The following is a 25,495-nucleotide window of genomic DNA, read 5'->3' on the forward strand; positions in this document are numbered from 1 at the left end:
TTTTGACAAAGTTAGTAGCCGGAAGGATTAAGGGAATACAATAGATATACTATATCTGGATTTCAGCTAAGCTTTTGACAAAGTCCCATATGACCTTCTCATAAGCGAACTGGAGAAAAGCAAGCATGATGAAACTGCTATAAGGTGGATAGGTAACAAGATAGCCACCAGAAAAAAACAGTTGTAAATGGATCCATGGCAGAACGGCAGGAGGTTTCATGTGGAGGCATAGTGCTGTTTAATGTATTTATCAACTGTTCGGATACTGGAGTTGAGAGATTTCTGAGCAAAGTTTATGGAGGAGAAAGGATGATAGAAAGGAGACGCATTGTATGGAGTTGTTTGCTGTCCTCAGGTTGCAGAGCAGAGTGGAGGGTGTTTGGTTTTTCCTATGCTTCTGGGTTTTGCTGGTTGACACAGGGGACAGGGAAGGAATTTCCACTAGGGCTGTGTGAAACTTCAGTCCCTGATTCGATTCGGCAGAGATTCGACCCGATTCAGTGGCTGAATCTCTGAAACCGAATCGAATCAGAGGACCCTTTAATCTCTCTGAATCAAATCAGAACCCCCCGAATTGATTCGGAGAGACTTGGGAAGATTCAGCGATTTGGACCTAGACACAGCTTTAAATATTTTCTCTACATACCTCTAGGTAGCAGATGGCTTGTAAATGCTGTGATGGTGGGGTGGATGGCGTGTCCCACAGAAGCGTGGGGGGCTCCCCAGCGTGCTCGGCAGCAGACCTGAAGCACTTCCTGTCCACTTCTGGGTCTGCCGGAGAGAGCATGGGGGGGGTCCCCCTCACGCCCCCCCGGCTCAGCGACTGGTGCCTCCTGGGTTTGGGGGGGCACCTGGGGTCCCCCTGCAGCCGACTGCTGAGCTGGGGTGGGGCGGGGGGGCTCTCCAGCTGACCTGGAAGTTGACCGGAAGTGCTTCTGGTCCACTTCCAGGACTGTTGTCAAGCGCATTGGAAAGCCCCATGCGCTTCTGTGGGACACTCCCTCCTGTGGGACTCTTCATCCTCCCCAGCATTGCAGCATTCATGAGCTGCTCCAGGTGCCTCAAGGTATGTAGAAAAAACATTTAAAGCTGCTATGGCCAAATCGCTAATTCTCCGAATCAGCATCAAATCTTCAGGTTTGGATTCAGCCAAATCGAATCGGGGATAGTGATCTGAATCAACGAATTGAATCACTGTCCCCGATTTGGGCCAAATGCGAATTGAATAGGGCCCATTTTGCACATCCCTAATTTCTACCACCACCTCCCCTTCTGTTGCTACAAGTGTCAGGGGTCTTTTTCACCTTCCTCAGAAGCGTTGGGTGTTGGCTGCAGCCAAGGTGGGGGACTGACGGACATGTGCCATTGTTTCTGCTGGAACTAAAACCAGAGTTTCCTGGTTAGTTCCTGTTCTTGCCCTTCTGCTCAGGATCACACCAATCACCACAATTGGGGTCAGGAAAGACTTTAACCCATGGTTACATTGGTACAGACTATGGGGGGATTTTGCCTTTCTCTGTAGCTGGTGGGGGACATGGTATTCTTCCTTGAATCCTTTGCGTGTATTTACCAATCGTGCAGTGGCAGGATATTAAAGAGTGCCCTCATCCCCCTGCTTTATCTGTGGCAGGTTAGGATGTTCTAGGTGACCTTGGGCCAAGTGCTTTGCACTTGTGTGACAGGGTTGTTTGTCTAGTTTTAGGAATAGGTTAAATAAGCACTTGTGTGGGATGGTTTGGATAGGGATGTATCTGTCTTGAGCACGTGGTTGGACCAGATGATCTCCTGAGGTCCTTCCAGCCCTGCTTTTCTCTGAACTAACTTAAATTAAGAAATATCAATGAATTCTTTGAGTATTTGAATGGAAGAATCAAGCTCCCTGACTTGGTTTTCTCTTCCTGTTTCAGGAAAACAGTTTAAGTGTACAGTGTGTGACTACACCGCAGCCCAAAAGCCACAGCTCCTACGTCACATGGAACAACATGTATCCTTCAAGGTAAGAAATCAATAAGCCATGGTTATTTCTTTTGTAGGAATGGAGGTGTCTTCAAACTTCACAGGAGGGTTTTAGGAGAAAGTAACATGATTTTTCATGATAAATCCATGATGTTATATGTTTTTAATGTTGACATTCCACCAGTAAGAGTTATTGTATAAAGAATGGAGTCAAAAATGCTTCATGTTTTCAAAGAAGCAAACTTCCATGCATTGTTTGTTGTCTCCCTGAAGCCTTTTTCAAGGTGGCCACTGCATATATAAAAGACGAGTGAATTTAATTCAAAAGAAATAGGAGACTATGAATCCTGTCTAAAAAGTATCTTGGGACAAGTTTTAAAGCTCATTAAAATTCCAGTGAGTTTCTTAGATTTTATTTTAATACAACTTAGTATTATAGTCTAAGTTTTACCTTGGTTCTCAGTATAGTAAAATTTTATGCCATGAATACAGAGATTTCTATAATTGAGGAACAAAAATGACATGCCCTTTCATTTTCAGCAAAAAATATTTAATCTTTGAAAAAATACTCAGCATAATTTAACAGTTTATCCTGATAAAGAGTAAACTTTTTAGCCATTCTACAAAGAGGTTTTATCATTATTTGTATGCATTGCCTTTCCTTACCTAGAAATTCATTATTTTATCAATAATAGCCAACATTGTGTTGACTCTTTCTAAAACAGAAATTAAGACAATCCTCAGATCAGAGTTTGTTTTATTTTTGATGTTGGTCTTACTGAAATTTTAAAGTAAGACATCTAGAATGTTGTAATTTTTAGATAATTATATATTTTTCTTAATCAGATCATTTTTATTCCTTTTGCGTCATATCTATATTTCAAGTATTTATTATGCTGGATAGAAATTTGATTTGATTTGCTTTGATTTTTGATGGCTGTTCCTATGAGCTTACGTTTTATAGTTGTCACACAGCAGGGCTGTTATATGTTTGAGACGCTGGTTGCTTTTTATAGAATAGAGCCCTCTCTTAATCTGCTATATAATTATTATGCTATTTGTAATAGATGCCTTTTTGTTTGCAAATGCTTCTTTCAAAGGTCTGGAAGAAAATTTGAAGGGAGATTTGTATTCATTATTTAGAAAAACATATTTTGGGACAAAAATACTTAAAATGCAACCCTTGTGGTATGCAATCCTGGTAGACCTCTGGATAGAATTTGAATTCTCATGGCCCCTTGTCTCCTTTCATGCCTCCTGTCAGTCTGAAATAATAGTAGCCAATGAATTAAGAGAACTTAAAGAAATCTCAACTGGCTCTGTGAAGGGGCTTTGTCAGAGTTTTTTACTAAACTCGTGGTCAGTGAATGCATCCACTTCTGTTGGGACCATTGTTTGTGTATGTGTAAAACACAAGTGAGGATGTTGCAATCATGTGGTATGTCTGTACGGCTCCTGGCACATGTTCACTAAAGGCACCAGGGGATCTGATCCCCAATCCCAACAATAGTGCCTCTTGCCATGCCACATGTGACACGATTCGGGGATCAGGGATCAGATCTTAGTCATGCCCTCTCTGCTTGCTGGTTCAGGGTGAGCCTGGGAGCCTGATCCTGGGCTCCTCCTGCACTACCAAGTTGAAAGCTGGGTGCTGGCAAGACCCATGGCTGTGCCAGTACCGAGTCTGATAATCACCTGACTGTCAGTACCATCCCTGGGACAGCCCCGGACATGCCATGTATTTCATTTAAGGATCCATGCAAACCAACCAATAAAAAATGTTGTACATTTTTCTTGTAAGTTTGCCACTTCATGGTGCCTTTAATTGGATGCTTGTGTTAGAACCCTGGCCATTTATGCTGCGATTAACATCTCAATCACGGCATAAATGTAGCGCACAGAAGGGCCCTAATTCTCATCTGTCTGATTTCTAAATCACCAGGCCTTTTTAGTAGTTGAGCCAGGAGATATTGGTGAATTTCAAATGGTTGTTAGAAAACCATTAGAAAATATGTAGAGTGCAAGAATTGGGACGATGGAGTTTATTCTCCATTAGTGATTTAATTTTTGTTTGCTTTATCCTGATGCCCAATGAGTGGTAACTATAATTCAGCCAAGTAAGGAGCAGGCAGTAACTGCTTCTGCCCAGTTCATTTTAAACCACCTTTTTATGGCGGGGGTGGGAGGGGGAGAGGAAAATCAAAGTTACTCTTACTCAACCCAACATGGCTCTCTGACATGGACAGAAGGGAGTAATTAGGTATTTTTCTTCCTTTCATTTTTTTAAATACTAATCAGTGGGCGCATCTACACGTTCATTAATGCACAATGGTGACTGCGCATTTAATTTAGTACTTGTATAATTAAGTACTAAATGCACATTAACCAGAGTTATTGTGCAGTAGCATCAGTGAACGCCTTTTTAGTGACATTACTGTGCAGTAGCCTAATAATACTGCACAGCAGCATATTAGCACAGTCTGTGCTGTGACGTGCTGCTGTGCAGTGTTATTAGGCTACTGCGCAGTTAGCGTCTCATGTAGATGTGCCCAGTATGAACTGATCTATGCTAACCTGAAGGATTTCTAGTATGTACACCAGCATATCATCTAGACAGCATTCCCTGTATTCCCTGTACTTTTTTTATTTAGTGTCGTGCACTGAAGGGGGTGTAGGTGGGAAAACGGTTTTCTGAAATTGCCACCATGTTTATTTGCTCAGACATTACAGTGATGTGAACTATGTAAGCAAGTGAATTTCAAAGGATAGGGAAGTAGAGCAGCAGCCAGGGGGAATAGCATAAACCTGGAATAGTAAATGCAGGTTGACTGATGTTAAGAGAAATGACATAGGCTGGCCAAAGATATGCCAAGGTGGGAATTGGGGAGACTGCTGCTCTGTATTGTAAGAGGCTGGGAGGATAGTCCAGGCCAGGAGAAGAGAGAGAACATAAGGGGAGCTATTTCGTGTCAGACGAGGCTCAGCTAGCCCGATATTCTGCATCTCACATTGGCACAGAGCAGAAAATGAATAAGAAGAGAGTCAGGAGAGGAACAGGTTAAAATAAAGTTGCAATAATGGTGACGGTGCTGTATTCCTTCAGCTGAGGGTGACCTTGGTGCACTGCTCAATTGCTGCATTGGAGCAAAGGGTTAAAAATCATTTAAAAGCTCCTGTAGGTCCAAGCAGAAAATTCGTGTATAAGTGTTGCTTTGTGTTAGGTCTTTCCAATGTGCAGTATTACATTGTCAGCTTATCTAATGGGCACTGTTTTGATTTCTCTCCATTTTGGCTTTTTTTGTCCTGTTTGCAAATTGCTTCCCGCCTTCCTCCCTTCCTCTTCTACTCTTTGTTATTCTTAAAGACCAAATATAATTTAAAAATATTTCCGTTGGGAACAGTCGAGGGGTATTTTTAGATGAAAAAAAAACCCCATTGCATTATTTAATGTGCATTAGAGAGTATTTACAACATTTCAAAAGAAAAGAAATGCCATTTAGGTAAAACATTCCCTGGCTATTTGTTCATTCCTCCACACTTTGGAAATATTGTACTTGCTAGCAAAATAATGAGAAAATCAATTACTTGAATGTCCTTTCTAAAGAGTTTAAACTCTCATGCCAAACCTTTTAGAGCAGATTGATTTATTGTGATTTAGCATGCCTTAAGTGCTAGGCCATTTTATGATGGTAGGATATATCCAGACTTCAAATAGGTAAATGAAGTATTTATTTTCCTGTTTTCATCTACTTCTCTGACAAAATAAAACATACAATTAGATGTTGTTTTTAATAAATAAAAAGTGGATCCTTACGTTTGTCACATTTTGTGTTTGTTTATTGTTTTTCCGTATTTTAAGGGGTATTGGGGGTATCTGCAATGGGCACTATTTATGTATCGTATAGACTGTTTCCTTTCTGCAAAGCTGTTATGCTAATCAAATTTATTAGCAGTGGTCTGGGCTTTTTGAAAACTTTGAAAGCTTTTATAAACTTAGGAAATAGTAATACTGTTTCCTAACTCCTCCAGGATTTTCTGGTCCACAAATATTTGTTATATAAAAGTGTTTAAAAAAAGGATTTTTAAGCATTGTTCACTTCACGGGAGTCTTTAAAGAGACATGGATGACAAAGCAGAAGACAAAAAAACAAAACAAAATTTACCATATCAAATACCTGGATACCTACTATTGTAACAAGTATCATTTAAGGTTACTATAATAGAAGAGATCAGAGGGAAATATCTTTCTCTCTCTTTTCAGTTTTTTACCTTTGTGCATTCAGTACTCTTTGTTTGGCAGGTAGTCAGTCAGGCGCCAGTGTAGTGCTGGGGTTTGCCTAAATCTGGCCATTTGCATTGCTGTTGTCAATTATTTCTGCTGCATGTGTGTGTCTTTCACACAGGAAGCAAAGAGCAGAAAGTCTTTTAAATAACAAGAAAATCCAATTATAACACCTAAGCAATTGGACAAATGCAAAGCTGAAAATGTAATGCCTTAAAGCATCTTTAACTCATTTTTTGATGTATTGAATTTCAAGTTGACAGCAGTTTCTAAGTAGTCAATGTGTTTGTGTCATAATTGTCTCAAAGGAGTTTTCTAAGCTTGTTAAAATCTCTTATAAACAAATCAAATCTACAAATTGATTTAGAATTATTCTTCCATAGTTTACCTGTCTGCTTTCAAAAAGGAAACAGTGCAGCCTGGTGAAGAGTCAAGCTTGCAGATATTTCTGATACCATTTCTTGCAGATCAAGATTTCTTCATCTTTTGTCATAGGCAGCAGCCAGTTATACTACAGCCATCTGTCTCTTCCTCGTCTTTCCTACGTTAAGAGAATCAAAACATTCTCAGCTAATTCAGACCTGTGAGAATTTGCAGTACTGGGGGGCCGTTAGCATAAAGAGGTTGCTTGTGGTACAACAGTATCACGTAACCTTTTTCAGAGCGAATTGAATCACGGGTTTTGCAAACTCCTGCAGCAGCTTTGCTACAGTAGGGCTCCTAATGCTGCCAACACTCATGGTGATGAAAAGTAATCAGCAAAGAAGGAAATGTGGGGAAATTTTCCTACAGAAGATGGGACTTCCCTAGATGTGCCTTTGTTTTTTGCATTCCCCTTTCTCAAATTACGTAGCTTTTTATACTCTCTACTGAGATGAATACTGCAATTCTGCTATTATAACTAATAAAATTATTATAACTATAGTCAAGTTTCAGAAGATGACATCACATACTATTCAAACCATCGGTTATCATTAGAGAAGTTGAGAGTAATTGCACCAAATTTAAGGAGTTGATTGTTTACTCTGAAGAGTTAATTGGAATAATTAGCTAACATAGCAGAGCCTTAATTGAAATCAGAAGACTGGCTATTTTTTAATTCCCAAGACAAACACTGGTGGAAATTCTGTTCCTTGTGTGTCACTAAAGTTTAAGACTAAGGAGACGTTATCCAATGCCAAGTAGGGATGTTTTTGCATGTTGTTGCTGTTGCCATGTGTTATCATACTGCCCCATTCCTGCTTCAGATAATTTATCGTTTGGGTACAAGAGACGCACAGAGGGGGATTTAGTAGTTACACAAGGAAATAGTATCTTCTCCTATGCTGTCTTCCTGGCTCAATGGCTCTTGGATTCTTTTCTGCACAGGAGGGCAGAACAGCCTGTAGCCAGGTATTTAAGATTCATAGATATTCTCCTGGGAGGTAGAAGATAGGGATTTGAAATTCCCCAGGCATTGAAACTGGGTATCCTACATCCTGGCCGGGGACTTTAACCATTTGGCTTCAATAAACAAGAGATGGTGGCACCACGACTACTTCCTCCTCTTCCTGCAGCTGTGACTTGAGGGTCTCGCTCCACCCGTGATGAGAAGGGTATAAGTGCCAGCCTTCAGCAAGTATTCTGGGCTGTGGATCCTGAGTAAATTGTCAGTCTTTCCCTGCAGCCTTTGGCAAGGGCCAGATTTCAAGCATCACCAGTGGTCAGTGTGTCCTGCTGGCTTGCTCTAGATCACAGCTGTCCAACTGGCAGCCCACAGGTGAACATAGACTGCAAAAAATTGCTCCTACTGCAGTGGTCAGTCTCTCTGCTCCTCCTTCTCCCATCCCCTGGTGGTGGGATGGCATGGCAGGAAGGGATCTAGGGAGGGAAGTCTATCTGTGTGTCTTCACAGTGTGGGTGGAGGGACCAGACCACCAGCCCTATCTGCGCGGTGCATGCAACGTGGGGAATTAAGCTGCGTGCATGGTCTGGGGGCAGGAGGGGGCACGTGGTCCCTGAGATGTGAGGCCTGGAGTTCTGTGGCCCATGTAGTATGCAGCATCCTTCCATCCCTCATTGCTCACAAGTTGGATAGCCCTGCTCTAGATGGCTGTACACTGCTTGGTGTGCCATGGTGAGGTGTCTAGAGGCAGGTCTGTATTGCCTACGTGGTTCTACTGAGGCTGCTTGCCCATGCTTCAGAACCAGAACTGAGGAGGATGTCAGAAGACAGCAGCAGAGAGTGTCCCTGGAGCATCTTGACTGTGTCCATTGTGGTTTAGGGGTGATTTGGGGTTGGGGGCTTAGTTTTTGGCAGCAATCTTAGGAAGCCCTTGGAGGTGGTATAGACATCAAGGCTTCTTACAAATGTTAAAAAAACAAAACAAAACTGCCTTTTACTGAAAGAACCAGCTCATTATTTTGACCCAGCTCCGCAGTGTCTGCATAAATCGGGCTCTTCAGCAGGTCTTTTTGACACTTTTCTCTAAAACTGATTCAGTCTGCTATTAGATAAAGTGCCAAAAAAGCCCCTCTAAAAGTCCTGATCTATACAAACATGGGCGAGCCGGGTTCAAGTAGTATGATACCTCCTCTGAGCATCTGCTGGACTCGGCACAGGAGTGCACTGAGTTTAAAATAAAGCATCCTTTTTTTTGTTGTTTTTTTGGCGGGTTTTAACATCTGTAAGCAGCCCTACACTTCATTCCCCCGCACACTAAATGGAGTGTAGGTTCTGTTCCAAGGGGCAGGAGCCTAATACTTAGGCATTGCAGCTTCCTTCTCTGTGGAAGACCTTTGTAGCATCTTGCTGGTTGACCTAGTTGTTCAAGTCCTCCTTCCTACCCTATTTATATTCAAGTTACATTGCTTACATCAGTCAGAATCTGGTCTCCATGCATCATAGAAAGTGTTTTCATAATCAGACCCATAATTATATATATATATATATATATATATATATATATCACAAAGCACACAAGGTAAAAGTGTTACCCTGAGGATGCTTACTTTTTGATGCTTACAGTAAACCAGGAGTGAACAAAATGCGGCTCGCCAGCTGATTGGATCCGGACAATGGGCAGGGACCCGCCAGTTGGTTGCATCTGGGCCATGGTGCTCTGCATGGGGCTGAGCCCTGCCCAGGGCAAGCCTGTACTCCTACCCACCCCAGCCCCAGCCAGTGTACACAGCTTCCCAGCAGGCTGCTCCCAGTGCAGCTGCAGCTGCCCAGATACTGGTTGGATCCCCCTGCCTCCAGTAGCTCCTCGTCCTTCTGCCCCTGCTGTGCTGCTCCAGCACTCAGCACAGAGAAGCAGCAGCAGCCACAGGGATGTGTGCTGGGCACTGCACGTCCAGGAGGGGTGAAGGGGGAGCTGCAGCTGGGTGGCTCCTTCCCCAGCATGTGGTCCAGCTCCCGGCTGCCTTCCACCCACTTGGCTGCTCGCAGGTGGCTGATCATCTGCCCCACACACACACTGTACAGGAGTAAGACTTTATTTGCAGCTACTAGGCAATTGCCTCTATATACATGCTACTCAAAAAAACCTAAATCAGGACAAAACTTAAAAAAAAATTAAATAAAATGAAATAAATAAAATTAAAACAAAATAAATTAAAATATAGTAGATGTTTGATTTTTAGTTAATGATTTGTTTTTTATCTATAATTTGTTAAAATGATATTTTCTGAAAGATTTTGCGTGTGTGGCCCTCAACAGCTCACCAAAACTTGGTAAGTTGCCCTCCAGCTAAAATCATTGCTCATTGATGTAGTAAAGTGACAAAATTCAGGTAAGAGTTGGCTTAAATGTAAATATGTTGTTTTGAAAGTTGTCTTCTTAGAGATAATTATATACGTGCCTAAAAACTGACATGAATGTACTTAATATGTCCTTAATTAAGTCTGTATCTTGGTCAGAAGGGTGAAGTTTGGACCAATCCGTAGAAGAAGTAAACGTATGAAACGTTCTGGCTCTTTTCTTTTTGCCTCTAGCCTTTCCGTTGTGCGCACTGCCATTATTCCTGCAATATATCTGGCTCCCTGAAGAGGCATTATAACAGAAAGCATCCCAATGAAGAGTATGTTAATGTAGGGACTGGTGAACTTGCTGCAGAAGCTCTTATACAACAAGGTAAGTTTCCAGGGTTTTTTTTAATGATTTGGTCTATGGGTGAGGGCTCTTCTTTGTTTTTGTTTTTTGCTGTTGAACCAAGTTGATTTAAATGTGAATTAGCAATGACTTCACAGTTTAATTATACATTGCGTGAAAAAATTATCTCCTTTTATTGGTTGTGTAGTGGCTAGCTTTTCAATTTCATTCATCCTCCTCTTGTTCCTGGTTTATGAAGTGCTGTGAACAAAAGTTCCTGATTGACCTTGCCTTTCGTAGTCATTATTTTATATCCATTTATTGTATCTTTTCCTCATTTGCATCCTTTCTAACTCAGGTAAACAGTCCCAATCTCTCTAAATAAGAAATTGGCTAACAAATTTCCATGGCTGTTTTTGTAAGGCTGAGCTAAGTCCTAAACAAGATCAAGAGTAAATGGCACTATGTTGTTTTCTCAGTAAACAAGTAGATTAGAGGAGAGGAAATAATTACAGATGGGTTGTAAATGAAAATGGCCTTGGCCTCACACTGGATTATTGGAGGCATGTCAAATAGTTATTTGAATTGAAATCAAAATAAGGCTATAAAGTTTGACTATATCTGTTGATAAATTTAATTGTGTCAACTTTTAGTCTGGTACACAAAGGCATTTTACTCAGCAATATTTGGAGGTTTTCAAAGGCACAAATTCCCCATACCCACAGACCTCCCCTGGGAGTTGAGCACTTCAACTTTGTACTTCTCTCCTCCTTAATGGCCATTTTACTGTTGAAACCCAGTGCCCTGTTGTGAAACAGTTATGGTTATCTTTTTCACCCTGTTATTCTATATAAATAAGAGTAAAAAGGATTCATGGGTTTCACTTGAAGATGGATTCTGCACCCTAGAGCTCAAGGGGCACATCCATACAAGCACACCCATGCTCTTTGAGGCATTTCAAAGGCTTTAGAGGTGCCGCAAAATGCACCCTGTGCATGTGATTTGGTTCTTGGTGGTGCATATTTGCAGCATGGAGCCAGATTTAGATACTGGGAAATCCTGGTATCAAGAAAAAGCACACTGAAAATGTGGCACAGGACACAGGGCAGCAGAGTGCACCAGCTGAAACCAGAGCCTGGCTGGCCAGAGCCACGCTCCGGCTGCTGGCTAAACTCCATGCGCCTGGATTGCCACCACTACAGCCCCAGGACCCCCAGTAAGGCTATTGGGGCCAGCCCAGGTGCTGGCCCCAGCATCCCTTTTCTCACAAGGGGCAGTTTGCCCCACAGCAGAGCATGCATGCAGGGGTACTCCCTGGGGACAACTAGCAGCGGTACAAATACGTGCCACTGCTGTTTGTCCCCAAGGAAATGCACGTGCTTGTCTAGACATGCCCAAGGAGTTTATGCCACTCTTAATCAACTGATCTGATTTTCAGATTATAATTTAGGACCCTGGATGGCCAGGGTACCCAGTCTAATACAGTTGAAAACAGATCATGCCCACTTAGCTGTAGCTGATTTGTGAAGCTTCTATGGAATAGGACCGGATATGAAATAAGAGGTTAGCTGGAGAGAGGGTAACCAGGAAAGTAGGAAATGCCTGACATTCAGGATTAAACATCAGAGCTAAAGCAACAGTAAAGGGGGAGAGAGACATGTCAGAACAGTGGTCCCCAGCTGTCCAACCCTGCGCATTGAACAAGTAGTGTGGGATCAGTCTGTGATCTGTAGCCTGCAGTGGAATTAGCACTTGGGGTTGATCCACCGTATGCCAGATGTGACTGTGTGCCCACATCCACCCATGTGCTGGCTTGATCTAGTATGCAGGGCTGTATCTTGTGGCCCACAGGGCTCTCCAAACGTCTGGAAGTTGTCTTACTAAAATTTGAAAGACATCTAGAATAAGCTGTAATTTTTAGATAAATATATTTTTCTCAATGAGATGCTTTTCATTCCTTTTGCATCATATCTCTATTTCAAGCATTTACTGTGCAGCAGCTCCCCCCTGAGCAGTTTCTGGACCTGTGGGTTGCCCAGTGGGCCAAGTGACACAACCCTGCAGGCTAGATCTGACCTGCAGGCCAGAGGTTGAGCACACACATGTTAAACTGTTATTTACACACTTATTAATAGCCTGTGATAATTTGATTAACTGCTGTTGTGGTAGTGCCATTTTAGGTTAAAAGTTTCCATGCAGCTGACTTCCTGCATCCTTGTTATAAATAGTGGTCAGTACTACCGGTTGCTTGTTTTCCACCACTTAATTTTTTATTACTTATTTAGAAACCACAATTCTTTCTCTGCGAAGCAGTTGAAGTTCCCAGGAGCTGCAGGAGGAGACGGGTACAAGTCTTACTATTTCCCAAGTGAAGTTTTGCTATTGTAAACTTGGCAGACAGACCAAAGCGAACAATCTGACCATGCAATCAGATAGCTTGTTCAGTATAAAATGTATTTAGAGATTCAGGAAACACAAAGCTCATACAGTTCTGGTTCCTGAAAGGGTTGGGGAGGGGGGAATAAACCAGATTAAATATTAAATTGCATTGTGTTGAAAGTGCTGAACTCCTTGATAGAGTTGAATTTCTTCCTTTTGTTTCTGATAATTTCTAAGTACTTTTTGCATTTTGAATAGAACATACAAAACTTTTTTTTTTTTTAATGCCTTTTGGGAACTTAACATTTTCCTTTTTGTTAAAGAAGAATAGGTATCAGAATAATGGTATGGTATCAGATAATGAATAAAAACGCATTCTCCTAAGAAACATTATTTCTAAAAAGCATTTCCAAATGATTTGTTTTACAAAGAATCTTTGTGTACCCGAGACATGAAACCAGGTTTAAATAACACTAAAATTGGGACACAAGCAAAAGCATTCAAAATTTAAAGCCTTATGCTCTACCTTTAACTTGTATTTTAGAGAAACGGTATCATTAAGGTGGCAGCCTGAAATAGCCTTACCTGCACAAGTCTTATTTCCCCTTGTTGTCACAGATTTAGAATGGCCTAAAGTTGGACATTTCTGAATTTCCAAGAGGATAGGAGTTATCAGTTTGTGAAGCTGCTAGTTTGCAGTAGTGCAGGGCTGTACAGTTGGCAGCCCATGTGGCTCACAAGGTTAAATTGCAGCCCCGAGACACCCACTGAGCCACCACTACCCTCCATTGCTCTGGCTGCAGAAGCAGCTGGGTCTGCAAGCTCCCTCTCCCGCTGACTTCCCCTTCTTTGTGCCTGGGTCAAGGTCACGTCGTGTGTCACAGCTCATAGTGCTGGAGGAACCTGCGACCTTGGGCACCTGAGGTGCCCTGTTAGAAAGCTCTGCTGGAGTTGAAGATTGGAATGGGAAATACAGTTGTTGCAAATAGGGTGATTCGTAGTTGCCTTGTAACTAAGCCCTTGTCCTGAAGTAACATCCATAGAGACAGGCCCGGCACCCATGTAGAAATCCAGTAAGTCGGTGGATATCTGTGTGGGTCCAGGAAGTTTGTCTTAATGAAAGTTGTTGCTGGGTAGCTGTTTAGTCAAACTTTATTTACCTTTGGGAGCCAAAATAACTGCACTTCTGAATGGGAATAAAAAGAGCAGTTTTTCTTTTTCATTGATGCAAAATAAAACATTAAACATGGAAGAATAAAGGATAGATAATCTTGGGGTGAAGGCACTAGCTTGGGCTGAGGAGAGCCAGTTTCCTTGCCTATTTGAGCTGCGGATTTGTCTCTGTGCCTTGGTTCCCTCATCTGTAAAATTAGAGTACCATGACCACCTGCTGCAGGAGTGCTGTGAGGCTAGATTCATTAGCGTTTACACTCAGCCATTATGGTGATGAATGCTTCATAGATAGATAAGAATTGCTATTTTTGGAATCATCAAATCCTGTGCATCTGGTCCTCGTAATCATTTTATAGAGCATGAGAAATAGGAGATAGTACCTTGGTAAGAAGTAAGGATGGGAGAGGATAGGAGGGCAATCAGGACATCGTTTAAATGACCCCATGAGAGAGCATTGAGTATTTTAAATTTCCAAAATCGGGCCTTTCCCCGAGTTTGGATTTGTAGTGTTCACTGTCTTTTCCCCTGAGAGAGTACAGTCTGAAAGAGAGTATAATAGTTGAATGAGACAAAAAAGCAAGTCAAGGCAAACTGACGGGTGATGCAGGGTAACAAAGGTAGTAGGATGTATACAGTTCACATCTTGCCACTTGATTATCGTATTTTCTTGCATACAACATATACCTTTTCTTTTCTTTTCTTTTTTTCCCCAAAATCAGTCACTGGAAGTTGGATTGTGTATTATATGCAAAGAAATATAGTAAGAGCAGTTTCTGTTGCTTACTGGGCAAAAGCAAAAGTAAAGGCGGCCTACAGACTCCAGAGAGCAGAATAATGAGCAGGCTCAGCTCCCCAGTTGCTACTGCTCAGTTACTAGAAGGAAAGGTCCTGTTTTTGTCATTCTGCCTTAAAAAAACAAGGTGCATATCTCATTCTGAGCTGCACTGTATGCAACAAAATATGGTAGTCTCTCTCAAGACACCTTTGACTGTTTGCACATGTATAAAGGCTCATTTTTTTAAAATAGTAGAACTTGTGTATGAAAAAAATCTTCAGCTCTGATATTTGACTTGTACCATAGAAAAGTACCAAAAAGATCAACAAAGTGTGAAAGAAAATGATTTAAAACAAGGCAAAAAGGAAATCTAGTGAATATTAGACAATGTCTGCACTGGACTTTTCCCATGCTGAGCTTTGCTCTGTACAGGCCACCTTCTGAAATGGAAACAGTCATGACTGGTTTTGTGCTTTGGGTGAGTAAATAGCACTGCTGAGTGACAGTGGTAATTAGCCCTCCCCAAAATTGCATAAATCCAGCTGTCACTTCTGGTTCAGGCAAAGCAAGTCAGCATGTTTTAAGGGTGTCACTGCCTAGCACAGATGACCTTCAGTGCATAGATTATATATTTGATTAGACTTCTTGCTTGACTTGTTGTCCCATATATTACATACCCTTTCTTGCTCCCCAGCCAGTTCAGGGTCACGTGAGTTGCCTTTAGAGCCCTTGATTTATGACTGCATTGTTGAAGTGGTCAATACATTACATTTATGTGAAATATTTTGATTAAAGTATTAAACTTTTTCTAAGCTTCCCGGAAATGTGTAGAGTACAGAGAGATACCATGCTGGTCATTGAAGTAATTACACAACCAAGTTATACCCCTATTATTTTATTTTTTAGACTGCTATTAGAATTAATACCAGCAGATAACGGCCAAAGAGCGGATACTTTCAGCCACTTCTGTTTTATTGAACTGTTTAATTTGAAATTGAATTTTAACATGTTTCTAAGTAATAAAGGAAATTAGTAATGTAACATTACATGGGAGTTAGCACAGAGCTCAAGGATATCTTGCAGAACATCATACCAGCTATTTTCAGTTTTTTAAAATTGCTTTTGGAGCCCTGATGTTTCACTCAGGGAATCAAACTAAAGGAGCATGATGTGGAGAAAATCGTGTGGTTAAAATCTGAGCCTAGGATTCGGGAGACCTGGATTCTGTCCCCAGCTTTGTCTCAGATTTCCTCGGTGACCCTGCATGAAGCATTTATCCACTCTTTGGCTAAAATGGGGATAAGGCACTTCCCCTTTTCTGTATCTTTGTTCCCCTTTTATCCTTGTCTTTATAAGTTTATATAAGTTGGCTCTTGGAAACAGGAGCTTTCACTTTGTTTCTGTGCAGACTTTTACGCAGTGGAGTCTTTAGTCACAGCTGGGAGCTCTTAGTAGTATAGATATTATTATTCCCAAAGGTTCAAAGCATGGACCAGTGCATGTATGGAACATGATAGGCCCAATTTTTATTAGTAGTAGTGCATATGTGTTAGGTAGAAATAAGTGTAATGCCTATCTCACTGGGCTAGTAAGTCAGTAAATTAATTGCTTGGAAAGTGCATTGAGGTCCCTTGACAGAAAAATGAAAGAAAGTGCAAAGTATTCATGTATATCATTCTGCTGCAGGCACAAATATTTGTGTCCAAAGTAGATAAGGTATGTCATTCACTGACCTTTTCTATATATCGCCCAACTAGTTAATGAATTGAGCAGAAATTAATTTTCTTGGGCTTTGATGTCTATTAACTGACACAAAGTTATACGTTACCAGCTTGATTGCATATTTCCATTTGTTGTTCCTTAATTAAAGTCACAATGACAAAGGTTGGAGCTTTAATTAATGTAGTGTATTGTTATAATACTTTTAATTTAAAAGTAATGTGGAAAGGTCTTTCTCCTAAATGATTCTTTATTAAAGGTTGATGTGGAATTAATATTTCATTTCATTTTTGTAGCTGATGATATCTTTGTCCTAACCTGAACCGAAGTACAGAAGTTTGCTTTTGTGCATTGTTGCATATCAAGACCTTTAATAAAGAAGCAATTTCAGGTAGTATAAAAGCTGAGGATTGAGCATCTGCTGTAATAGGGTAATTTGATAAAGATGGGGGGGGGGGGTGATCTTTGAAGGCTAATAAGAGTCACTGAAAGAACCTAGCAACTAACTTTAACTTTACTCTGTATTATCAAAATAAAACGTTTCATTTCATGCCACCTGCAGAATATCACGTTAGGTTTTCATTACCGTAAAAATGAGCATCTTTTCTAGTCATGTCATTCATGGAATACTATGAACAATGCAAATGTGGTAGATCAGCATTTGTATCAAGCATTGATCAGTATTTGTATCGAGCATGTGACCAGTTATGTGGCACAAGAGGCTGACAGTATCTGCCAGGACAATGGGTAATAATGGGCAGAGAACCATCTGGTGGCACAGGACCTTAAATAGCATGAGGAACTTTCTGGTTGTATTCATTTTAATGAGGTCTGGACATCTGATGCGACATTCGATAGTATTTAGATTATTTCCATTCTGGTTTAGTGGCTGAAGGAAAAAAGACAAATGCTTATTTGCATAATTATGTGCATCTTAGATCTGACATTTGACCAAATGACTTTCATAAGAAAAGCATGCAAAAGCCGATTTAATCTAGTGTAGAAATTAGAAGCTTATGATTTTGTCATGCTGGTTTTTTTTAATTATGGTGCTAGAAGCTCAGAGGGTAAACAATGGCCCGTATTCCTGTAAAGACCGCAAAGAAAATACCTATGCTTGCACTTTTATATTTTAAAATAAGCAAAAGGTTCCAACTCACAGAAACCAAACTGTTTTGGAGGAAGATGCACTTCTGTTGTTAGCTTTGTCACTATATAAGTCCAAGAAAGGTGAGCAGCCTTCCTCGATCACTTGGTGCTGTTAAATATGATGAGGCTAGACAGCCACCTTAAAGGATTTTTTGAATTAATAAGATACACAACCAACTTGGGGAGAATTTAGTGAAAATTTAAACCTATTTTTTTAAAAAATTGCTAAACATTAACTAACAGAAAAGTGCATTCCTCACAAAAACACCTCATCCCAATAGGATTTGCATCCTTCTCTGAAGGCAAACAAGAAGGGAGCGTATAAGGCAAATAGGAAAACAAAATCCAGTGTCTACAGCTGCTGAGGCCCCAGTCCTGCCGATTATTGCTCTTAACTTCTGGGTGGATGTATAACTGGGGAGATAGCTTCTGAGGGTCTGAATGTGGTTTGAAGAGATGGACCTTACAATCTAAGAATCTGTGTTTGGCACTAGCTGAAGTTTCCCCTTGGTTTCCAGTTGTTCAAGGGGTTGAACTTGATGACCTTAGGGGTCCCTTCCAGCCTGACTTCCTTATGATGCCATGAATCTGCTGAGGAAGGCTGAGAGCTAGGAGAACACGTTAGCCTTTCCAGCCTTGGCTCTCTACCTCAATATGTCAGCAGTGCCATATTGAGCTAGAGAGCCAAGGCTGGAAAGGCTAACGGTGTGCATGCAAGAGCCGTAGAATGCGTCTGCCATGCCCAAGTCAAGAGCTGGTTGGCAGGAGAAAACAGGGATAGGGAGTGATCAATGGAAGGACTTGCCTTATGACTTTTCCAACCTTCAGTCAGTTGACATCCAAGAGGACTAATAGTTAGTAGATGGTCTTGCTCATGGACTTGCCTAGAGACTGAAGGGAGTGGCAGACTGTGTAGAAAATGCTCCTAGGGATCAAGGGATTCCTGCTGAGGAAAAACTCCAACAGAAAACAGTGAGAAGGCTGAAAAGAGGGATTGAAGGGTGTGGCAGAAGGCAGAGGGACTAGTGCAGTGGTTCTCAACCTTTTTTAGGCTCAAGGCGCCCCTTGGAAAATGCCAGCTCAAAGCTTTCATTTGTTTTTTGACTACAGAAAAATAATAGAGCAATTCTTCTGCTGAAAAGAACTCAGGAAGACTGCAACAAGTCAGAAAGTTTTTTACACTATTGACTCCTATTTGAAATCTCTTGAGTTTAACTTGCAAGTCACGTGCAAGTGTTTGCACACCTATCAGTGCTACTATTATGTGGCACCCTGGACCTCCCTTAAAAGTGTCTTGCGGCATCCCTGTTTGAGAATCACTGGACAAGTGTATCTGTTCTGCATTACCACACAGGGATATTTGAGCAGTGTTGTGGATTTGTTACTCCTCCTTAGGCACACGCGCTTTTGTGTTAAAAATTGTATCAAACATTGTAATGGCACTACAGGTCAGATTATATTTTAGAAGTGTTCAGCGCAAAGAAAGCAAAGGGAAGAAGCAGAATCATCTGTCAGCTTCTGCGGCTGCCACCAATGAAGTACATCTGCTCAACAGAGGAGGTGGCAAACTTGAATGGGTCTCATGGCTTTATTATACTCCAGTAATATAATGGCACTAAGGGTATCCAAGATCATTGCAGTAAAGGATAATAATGCCAAAAATATCTTCTCATTTTTTTTCCCCCCAGGTGGCATTAAGTGCCCTGTTTGCAGTTTCGTGTATGGTACAAAATGGGAATTTAACAGACATCTTAAGAACAAGCATGGACTGAAGCTAATAGAACAGGATGGGGAGACAAAGTGGGAGGTAAAAATAAAGTTTCCACAGCTTTGCCCTAACATTTCCAAAATTTCTGCAGAGGTATAGAAAGGAATGAGTGCAGAAATATGCTATGGACATCTCTGTGCAGTAGAAACATTTCTTCTCTCTATTATCTCTGTCTTGAATGCATGCAGTGCAAAAGCTTTTAAGCTTGACTTTAATATCTAGCAGGATTAACAAGGTCATAAGTGGTTATTACTTCTCACTACTGCTTCTGAGCTTCTACATTTACTTGCTGGAAAAAAATAAAAGTTTTAGGAAATAAATGTAAAGCTGAAAAGTCTGATTTGAAAGTCTGATTTGAAAGTTTATGCTATGTTAATTAAAGAAAGGTTTGTCTGTAAAATCATGTGATCTGGAAAGGTCTGAATTCATAAACTAATCAACGGAAATGGAGCACTGGACTGAGAAATAAAAGCAGCAACTTTTATCTTATGTCTGTGCTTAAGGAGCATGTTGAAGCCAGTGCTTTACCAACTCCAGTTGTTCAAAATCATGACTCAAGACTCCAAAAATCCAGATTTTGTTTTTTCTTAATGTGGCTCATTTGTCTTTTGAACTTTTAGAATTGATATTTGCAAGCTTTCCTCCACAATGAAGAAGGTAGATCCTATTCTGTTTTCTCTGAATGTAAGATGGGGTTTTTGTGCAATCACTTGGCTGCATGAGCAGGGTTTTTTGCAAAAACATCAGACTACCATGCAACTTACAGTAAAACATAAGAGTTGGCAGTATTGTGAGTGGCAGTCTTTTCCATTGGTCTCAGTGGGATGTGGTTGAGTTTCATTGACTTCAGTGGGCTGCATATTTTTGAACAGCTCCTCAGATGGTATAATTTGTTGGCATTCCCTTTACTGCTAGGAGGATCTGGCCCTCCATTTTGTGGAATGAGGTGGAACAAACAAGATTATTTGAGATGTTGATCAAATTGCTTGCTTGTCCTGGGGTGGCCCTTCAAGTGACAGATCTGAGGCTACCTATCTTGGCTTCATGTTCTCATACGAAAAAGATTTGGCATTGAATCCCAGTAGGAACCCATCATAATGCACTTTATTGTATTGTGAATCCAAAACTGAAGACCCTGGGTTTCCAGTTCCAATTTTGATGCAGCTGATATGACACTTGAAAAATTGTTCTTGCAGCACTCTTCTAGCAAGCCATTCACTATGCAGAACTTTCGTGGGATCAGAGAGGCTTCTGTTATTTTATGGCAGACTCTCAAAAAACTTCAGCATAACTAACTCCAAATTAAAACTTCCAGCTTGAAGTTATAATCTAAACCCTGGTCTAAACCTACTGCCAGGCCTTCCTATTACTTTTTTGGTTCAGTGGTAATGGTAGTATAGCAGTCTGTTCTTTCGTTTGAAGAGCCATTTGAATTTTGTGGCTAAATGATTTCCAGTTTAAAAGGTTTTTGACAAAATATTATGGTACTGATAGCAAATTATTAATGGTATAAAGCCTATTCTTATATGAAACATGTCAGCAGAAGGCAGGCTTACTTAATGCATATTAATTCAAAGCCCCTACAGTTCACACAGGCAAATAGGCAAATGGATTTTTTCCCCCCTCATTTTTAGTAGAAAGTTAATAGCAGTGCTCTGTAATGATATCATAATTGATTCCATTTACAGAATCTATTAGATTATATTTACTTGTATAAAATGTATTATTAAAAAACTTTTCATTTGCCAAAAAATGGCTTGATCTATTGTTTAAATCAGTGAAAGTTTTGAGATTTTTTTTTTTTTGCTTCAATCAAAGTTGTATATGTTTTTATCATAAAACGATAGAGAAGCAATAATTCTATTTCCTAGTTTGCAAAATTCATTACATTACAATGAGTCTCCTGGCCATTAGAATAAATTAGCAAGCTTCTCCTAATAGTTGAGTACAGAGACAAATTTGATTAGCTGTTTGTTTTGGGGGTTATGTCTGTACCCTAGATCAGGACTTAGCCCATGGAGCAACGTCATCCAGCCTACAGAACTCCCCCTCGGTCTGAAAATTTGGCATTGGGGGAGCAGTGGCAGTATTAATTTCTATTTCCCTACTGGCAAATATCCATCCTTGTGGGGAGCTCTGCAGGCCAGGTAGCATGACCCTGCATGTTAGATGTGGCAGCACAGGGTGGGATCCAGGTGGCAACCCTGTGGATCCAGCCCAGACACCAGTGCCATACTACTTGTCTAGCCTGTGGGGCCATCACTGCCCTATGTGATCCCTTGCTTCTGCTGCTGAAGGCATTAAAGGCCAGGGCAGCAACACACCTTTTAATTTTCTTCATGATGCCCGTAGCTGTGAGACAAAAGTCCTGTGGTGCCCGCATCTCTGCATGCTGTGTCATTTGCTATTTATAGTTCCTGCCCAGTTGTCAGCGACTATTACAATTTAGCCCATTGGCTTAGAAAGGAGGTAGGGAGAATTATTGTATCTCAGAGTTAGGAGGATGCTCCCTGGGCTGCCTCTCTCTAGAGATGATGGAGCTTTTGAGTATTTAAGTTCTATCCCTGCTAAAACATGCCTATTTCTATTAATTCTTCAGAATTGATGCTTCTGCCAAAATGGAGCATTTATCCAGGTAGTCCTCATTACATGGCTCTCAGACAGGACTAATAAAGTGAGGGCATCTCTTTAAACTCTTCCTCTTCAAAGGATCCCCGAGGTGAGAGGTTCTTTTGAGCTCACGTTGAAGAAAACAAGATAAAAACCATCTCACTGAGTGCGCAGATAAGTCCACTGCAACAGCCAAGCTCCAGAGCTCCCCCATTATTGAGAAAGTCTCACTCCTTCACTGTGGAGTTGGTTAGAGACTCAAAACCTTCCTTAGCCCAAAAGTTCAGGGAAAGAAGGGAGAAAAGACACTAGTCTCAGGGTGACTAGATCTCCTTCACCGACACCAAGTAGGTCCAAGCACTGAAGTAATTCCCAGTTCAGATGGGAATGTGCTTGATACCTTGGCACTCAACTTAGGGTGCTTCATGGGCAAATAGCTTGTCTCCCTACCAGCACAGAAGCAATCAGCACTGAAACACCCACTACCAGCATATAAGTCTTCTGTGCTAGCACTGAAAGTCCAGGCACTAATACTGAAGCACCTTTTAACCCCTGTCTTTATGAAATGAGAGAGCATCTTTGGTGCCCAGGCACAACCTTAGCAGAGGCTGCTATTCAGTAAGACTTGATTGCACATACCAGAAGTGAATACATATAGAAGTTAACTGGGTTTTGGGGGGGTTTTGTGACACAAAGGCTGCTTGCAAACATTAAAAACAAACCAAACAAAAAAAAAGCACTTTACTGGAAGAAGCAGCACGTTGCTTTGACCCAGCTCTGCAGCATCTGTATAGATCAGGCACTTCAGCAGGGCTTTTTGGCACTTTTATCTAAAGCTGAGTCAATCAGCTATTAGGTAGATAAAAGCAGCAAAAAACCCCACAAAAGTGCCTGATCTATACAGATATTGGGTGAGCTGGGTCCGACTAACGCACTGCCTCTTTTGGGCATGCGCTGAGCTCGACACGGGGGCATCGTGGAGTTTAAAGTGAAGCCCTGTTCTTGGGGGGCGGTTTAACGTCTGCAAGCAGCCAAAGGGTCACTGTCTAACTTCAAAGGAACCCTGCTTGCAAGTATCTGGAAGTCTAAAAGAGGTATTGGGGCATGAGGTGACATTTCAACCGCAATGAAAAGCAACAGTAAGCTCCTGCCAAAAGCAGCAAAGAGCAATCCCTTATACTATCTGCTGCTAGAAATCTGTTGTTCAGTTTTACTTCATTTAAACTCTAGATACCGATTGCCCTCTCATTTTCAAAGGTTGAAATAAGATCAATGGTTTCTCTTTTATTAGTTAACAACAGAGATTTCTGAAGAATCGTCCCCTCACTATCTCCATATCACAGAAGCTGAAGAAGATGTTCAGGGAACTCAAGCTGCTGTAGCTGCTCTGCAGGACCTAAGATACACTTCTGAGAATGGTAAGGGATCCCTTTTAAGTTTGAAATGATGTGGTTTATTTTTTTCATTAAAGCTCCCAATTCTTACGAATACACCTGACAACTTTAAACTTCATTCTGACGTATGAATTTTACTGTGGTATTTTCAGTAAAATTACAAAGTAGTAATAGTATAGTGTGCTTAAACTTTTTAATAACATTCACTGTACTTCTTAGAGGCAGCATGCAGGTTTGACACCCAAAGTGTGATCTATCATGATTAGGTTTTTGTTCATTTGGGCTGCTGTAACACATGCAGGCTGTCTTTTAGCATAACATAACCCTGCCACATCATTTTAGTCTTGATGTGTGTCAGTTTCTTTGAATGTCTGTGTGTGTTTGTGTGCGCGCACATGTGTGTGCGTGCATGAGAGCATCAGGACAGATAGAAAACTCACATAGGGAGTGTGTGGTCCTCACAGCAAAGGAATTCTTTGTTGACCTGTTGTGGTCTGATTGTTTCTTTCACGTTGTTGTATAACTGAGGGTATATACAGATGTTATATTTGAAGTGCATACAGAAGTGAAAATTTTTGCCCAATCTGACCACAGAAAGCAGTTTATAGCTTCAGTCTGGGGGGCTTTCCGCTCCCACTGCAGGGTGGGGCAGGTGTATTGCAGCCCCCACCCCCAAGGTGGGAGGGATGCAATACATCCGCCCCACCCTCCAGCACTGGCTGGGGGATCCCTAGACTGAACTCCTTCTGCTCCCTTTCCTCACTCCCATTCTGAAACAGGGACAGACTGGGAGAGAGGAGGGACCATTGCTAGGGGAAACTGGCTGCAAGCTTCTAGCCAGCAGCTAGATTTCCCTCCCGCCATACCCAGCAGTGAACTTCTGTTTGCTCCAGGGGATCATAGACTCATAGAAAGTTAGGGTTGGAAAGGACCTCAGGAGGTCATGTAGTCTAACCCCCCTGCTCAAAGCAGGACCGTCCCCAATTAGATCATCCCAGCCAAAGCTTTGTTTAGCCGGGTTTTGAAAACTTCCAAGGATGGAGCTTCTATCACCTCTCTGGGTAACCTGTTCCTGTGCTTTACTACCCTCCTACTGAGAAAATTCTTCCTACTATCTAACCTAAAGTTCCCTTGCTGCAACTCGAGACCATCACTCCTTGTTGTGTCATTTGCCACCGCTTAAATTATTGCCGTCATCTGGACTCTCTCCACTTTGTCCACATTCTTTCTGTAGTGGGAAGGCCCCAAAATTGAACACAGTACCCCAGATGTGGCCTCACCAGTGCTAAATAGAGGGGAATAATCACTTCCCTTGACCTACTGGCGACATACCTACCAATGCAGCCCAGGATGCCATTAGCCTTCTTGGCAACAAGGGCACACTGCTGGCTCATATTCAGCTTATTGTCCACTGTCACCCCCAGGTCCTTTTCTGGAGAGCTGTTGCCCAGCCAGTCAGCCCCCAGCCTGTCCTGGTGCATGGGATTGCTCCGTTTTAAGCACAGGACTTTGCACTTGTCCTTGCTGAACCTCATGAGATTTCTTTTGGCCCAATCCTCCAATTTGTCTAGGCCATGCTGAATCCTAGCCCTATCCTCCAGTGTATTGGAGTCATCTGCAGACTTGCTGAGGGTGCTCTCTATGCCATCTTGCAGCTCATTGATGAAGACATTGAACAAAACCGGCCCCGGGACCGACCCCTGGGGCACTCCACTTGATACCGGCTGCCGACTAGACATCGAGCCATTGATTGCTATCCTCTGAGCCTGATGCTTCAGCCAGTTTTCTATCCACCTTACAGTCCCTTCATCCAACCTATACTTCCTTAGCTTGCCTGGGAGAATATTGTGGGAGACTGTATCAAAAGCCTTGCTAAAATCAAGGTACACCACATCCAGTGCTCTCCCCACATCCACAGAGCCAGTTACCTTGTTGTAGAAGGCAATTGGGTTGATCAGGCATGACCTGCCCCTGGTGAATCCATGCTGACTGGTCCTAATCACCTTTGTCTCCTCCAAGTACTTAGAAGTGGATTCCTTGAGGATCTGCTCCATGATTTTTCCAGGGACTGAGGTGAGCCTGACTGGTCAGTAGTTCCCTGGATTCTCCTTTTTCCTTTTCTTAAATATAGGCACTATGTTTACCCTTTTTGCAATCATCTGGGACTTCTGATCATGATTTTTTCAAAGATAGTGGCCAGTGGGTCTGCAGTCACATC

General features: G+C 41.6%; 1 protein-coding gene across 3 annotated transcripts in view; it reads left to right on the forward strand.

Moving 5' to 3' along the window:
- Window positions 1–25,495, forward strand: part of ZFAT (zinc finger and AT-hook domain containing) — a 209,111-nt gene that overhangs the window by 159,252 nt on the left and 24,364 nt on the right. For all 3 annotated transcript variants that reach the window (XM_019481784.2, XM_019481783.2, XM_014611508.3), the window contains 4 exons: window positions 1,908–1,996; window positions 10,214–10,352; window positions 19,194–19,312; window positions 23,175–23,301. In XM_019481784.2, coding sequence (XP_019337329.1) covers window positions 1,908–1,996; window positions 10,214–10,352; window positions 19,194–19,312; window positions 23,175–23,301 — 474 coding nt within the window. The remainder of the gene's footprint in view (window positions 1–1,907; window positions 1,997–10,213; window positions 10,353–19,193; window positions 19,313–23,174; window positions 23,302–25,495) is intronic.

The sequence above is a fragment of the Alligator mississippiensis genome, chromosome 3 (assembly GCF_030867095.1).
Source record: "Alligator mississippiensis isolate rAllMis1 chromosome 3, rAllMis1, whole genome shotgun sequence".
Classification (NCBI taxonomy): Eukaryota; Metazoa; Chordata; order Crocodylia; family Alligatoridae; genus Alligator; species Alligator mississippiensis.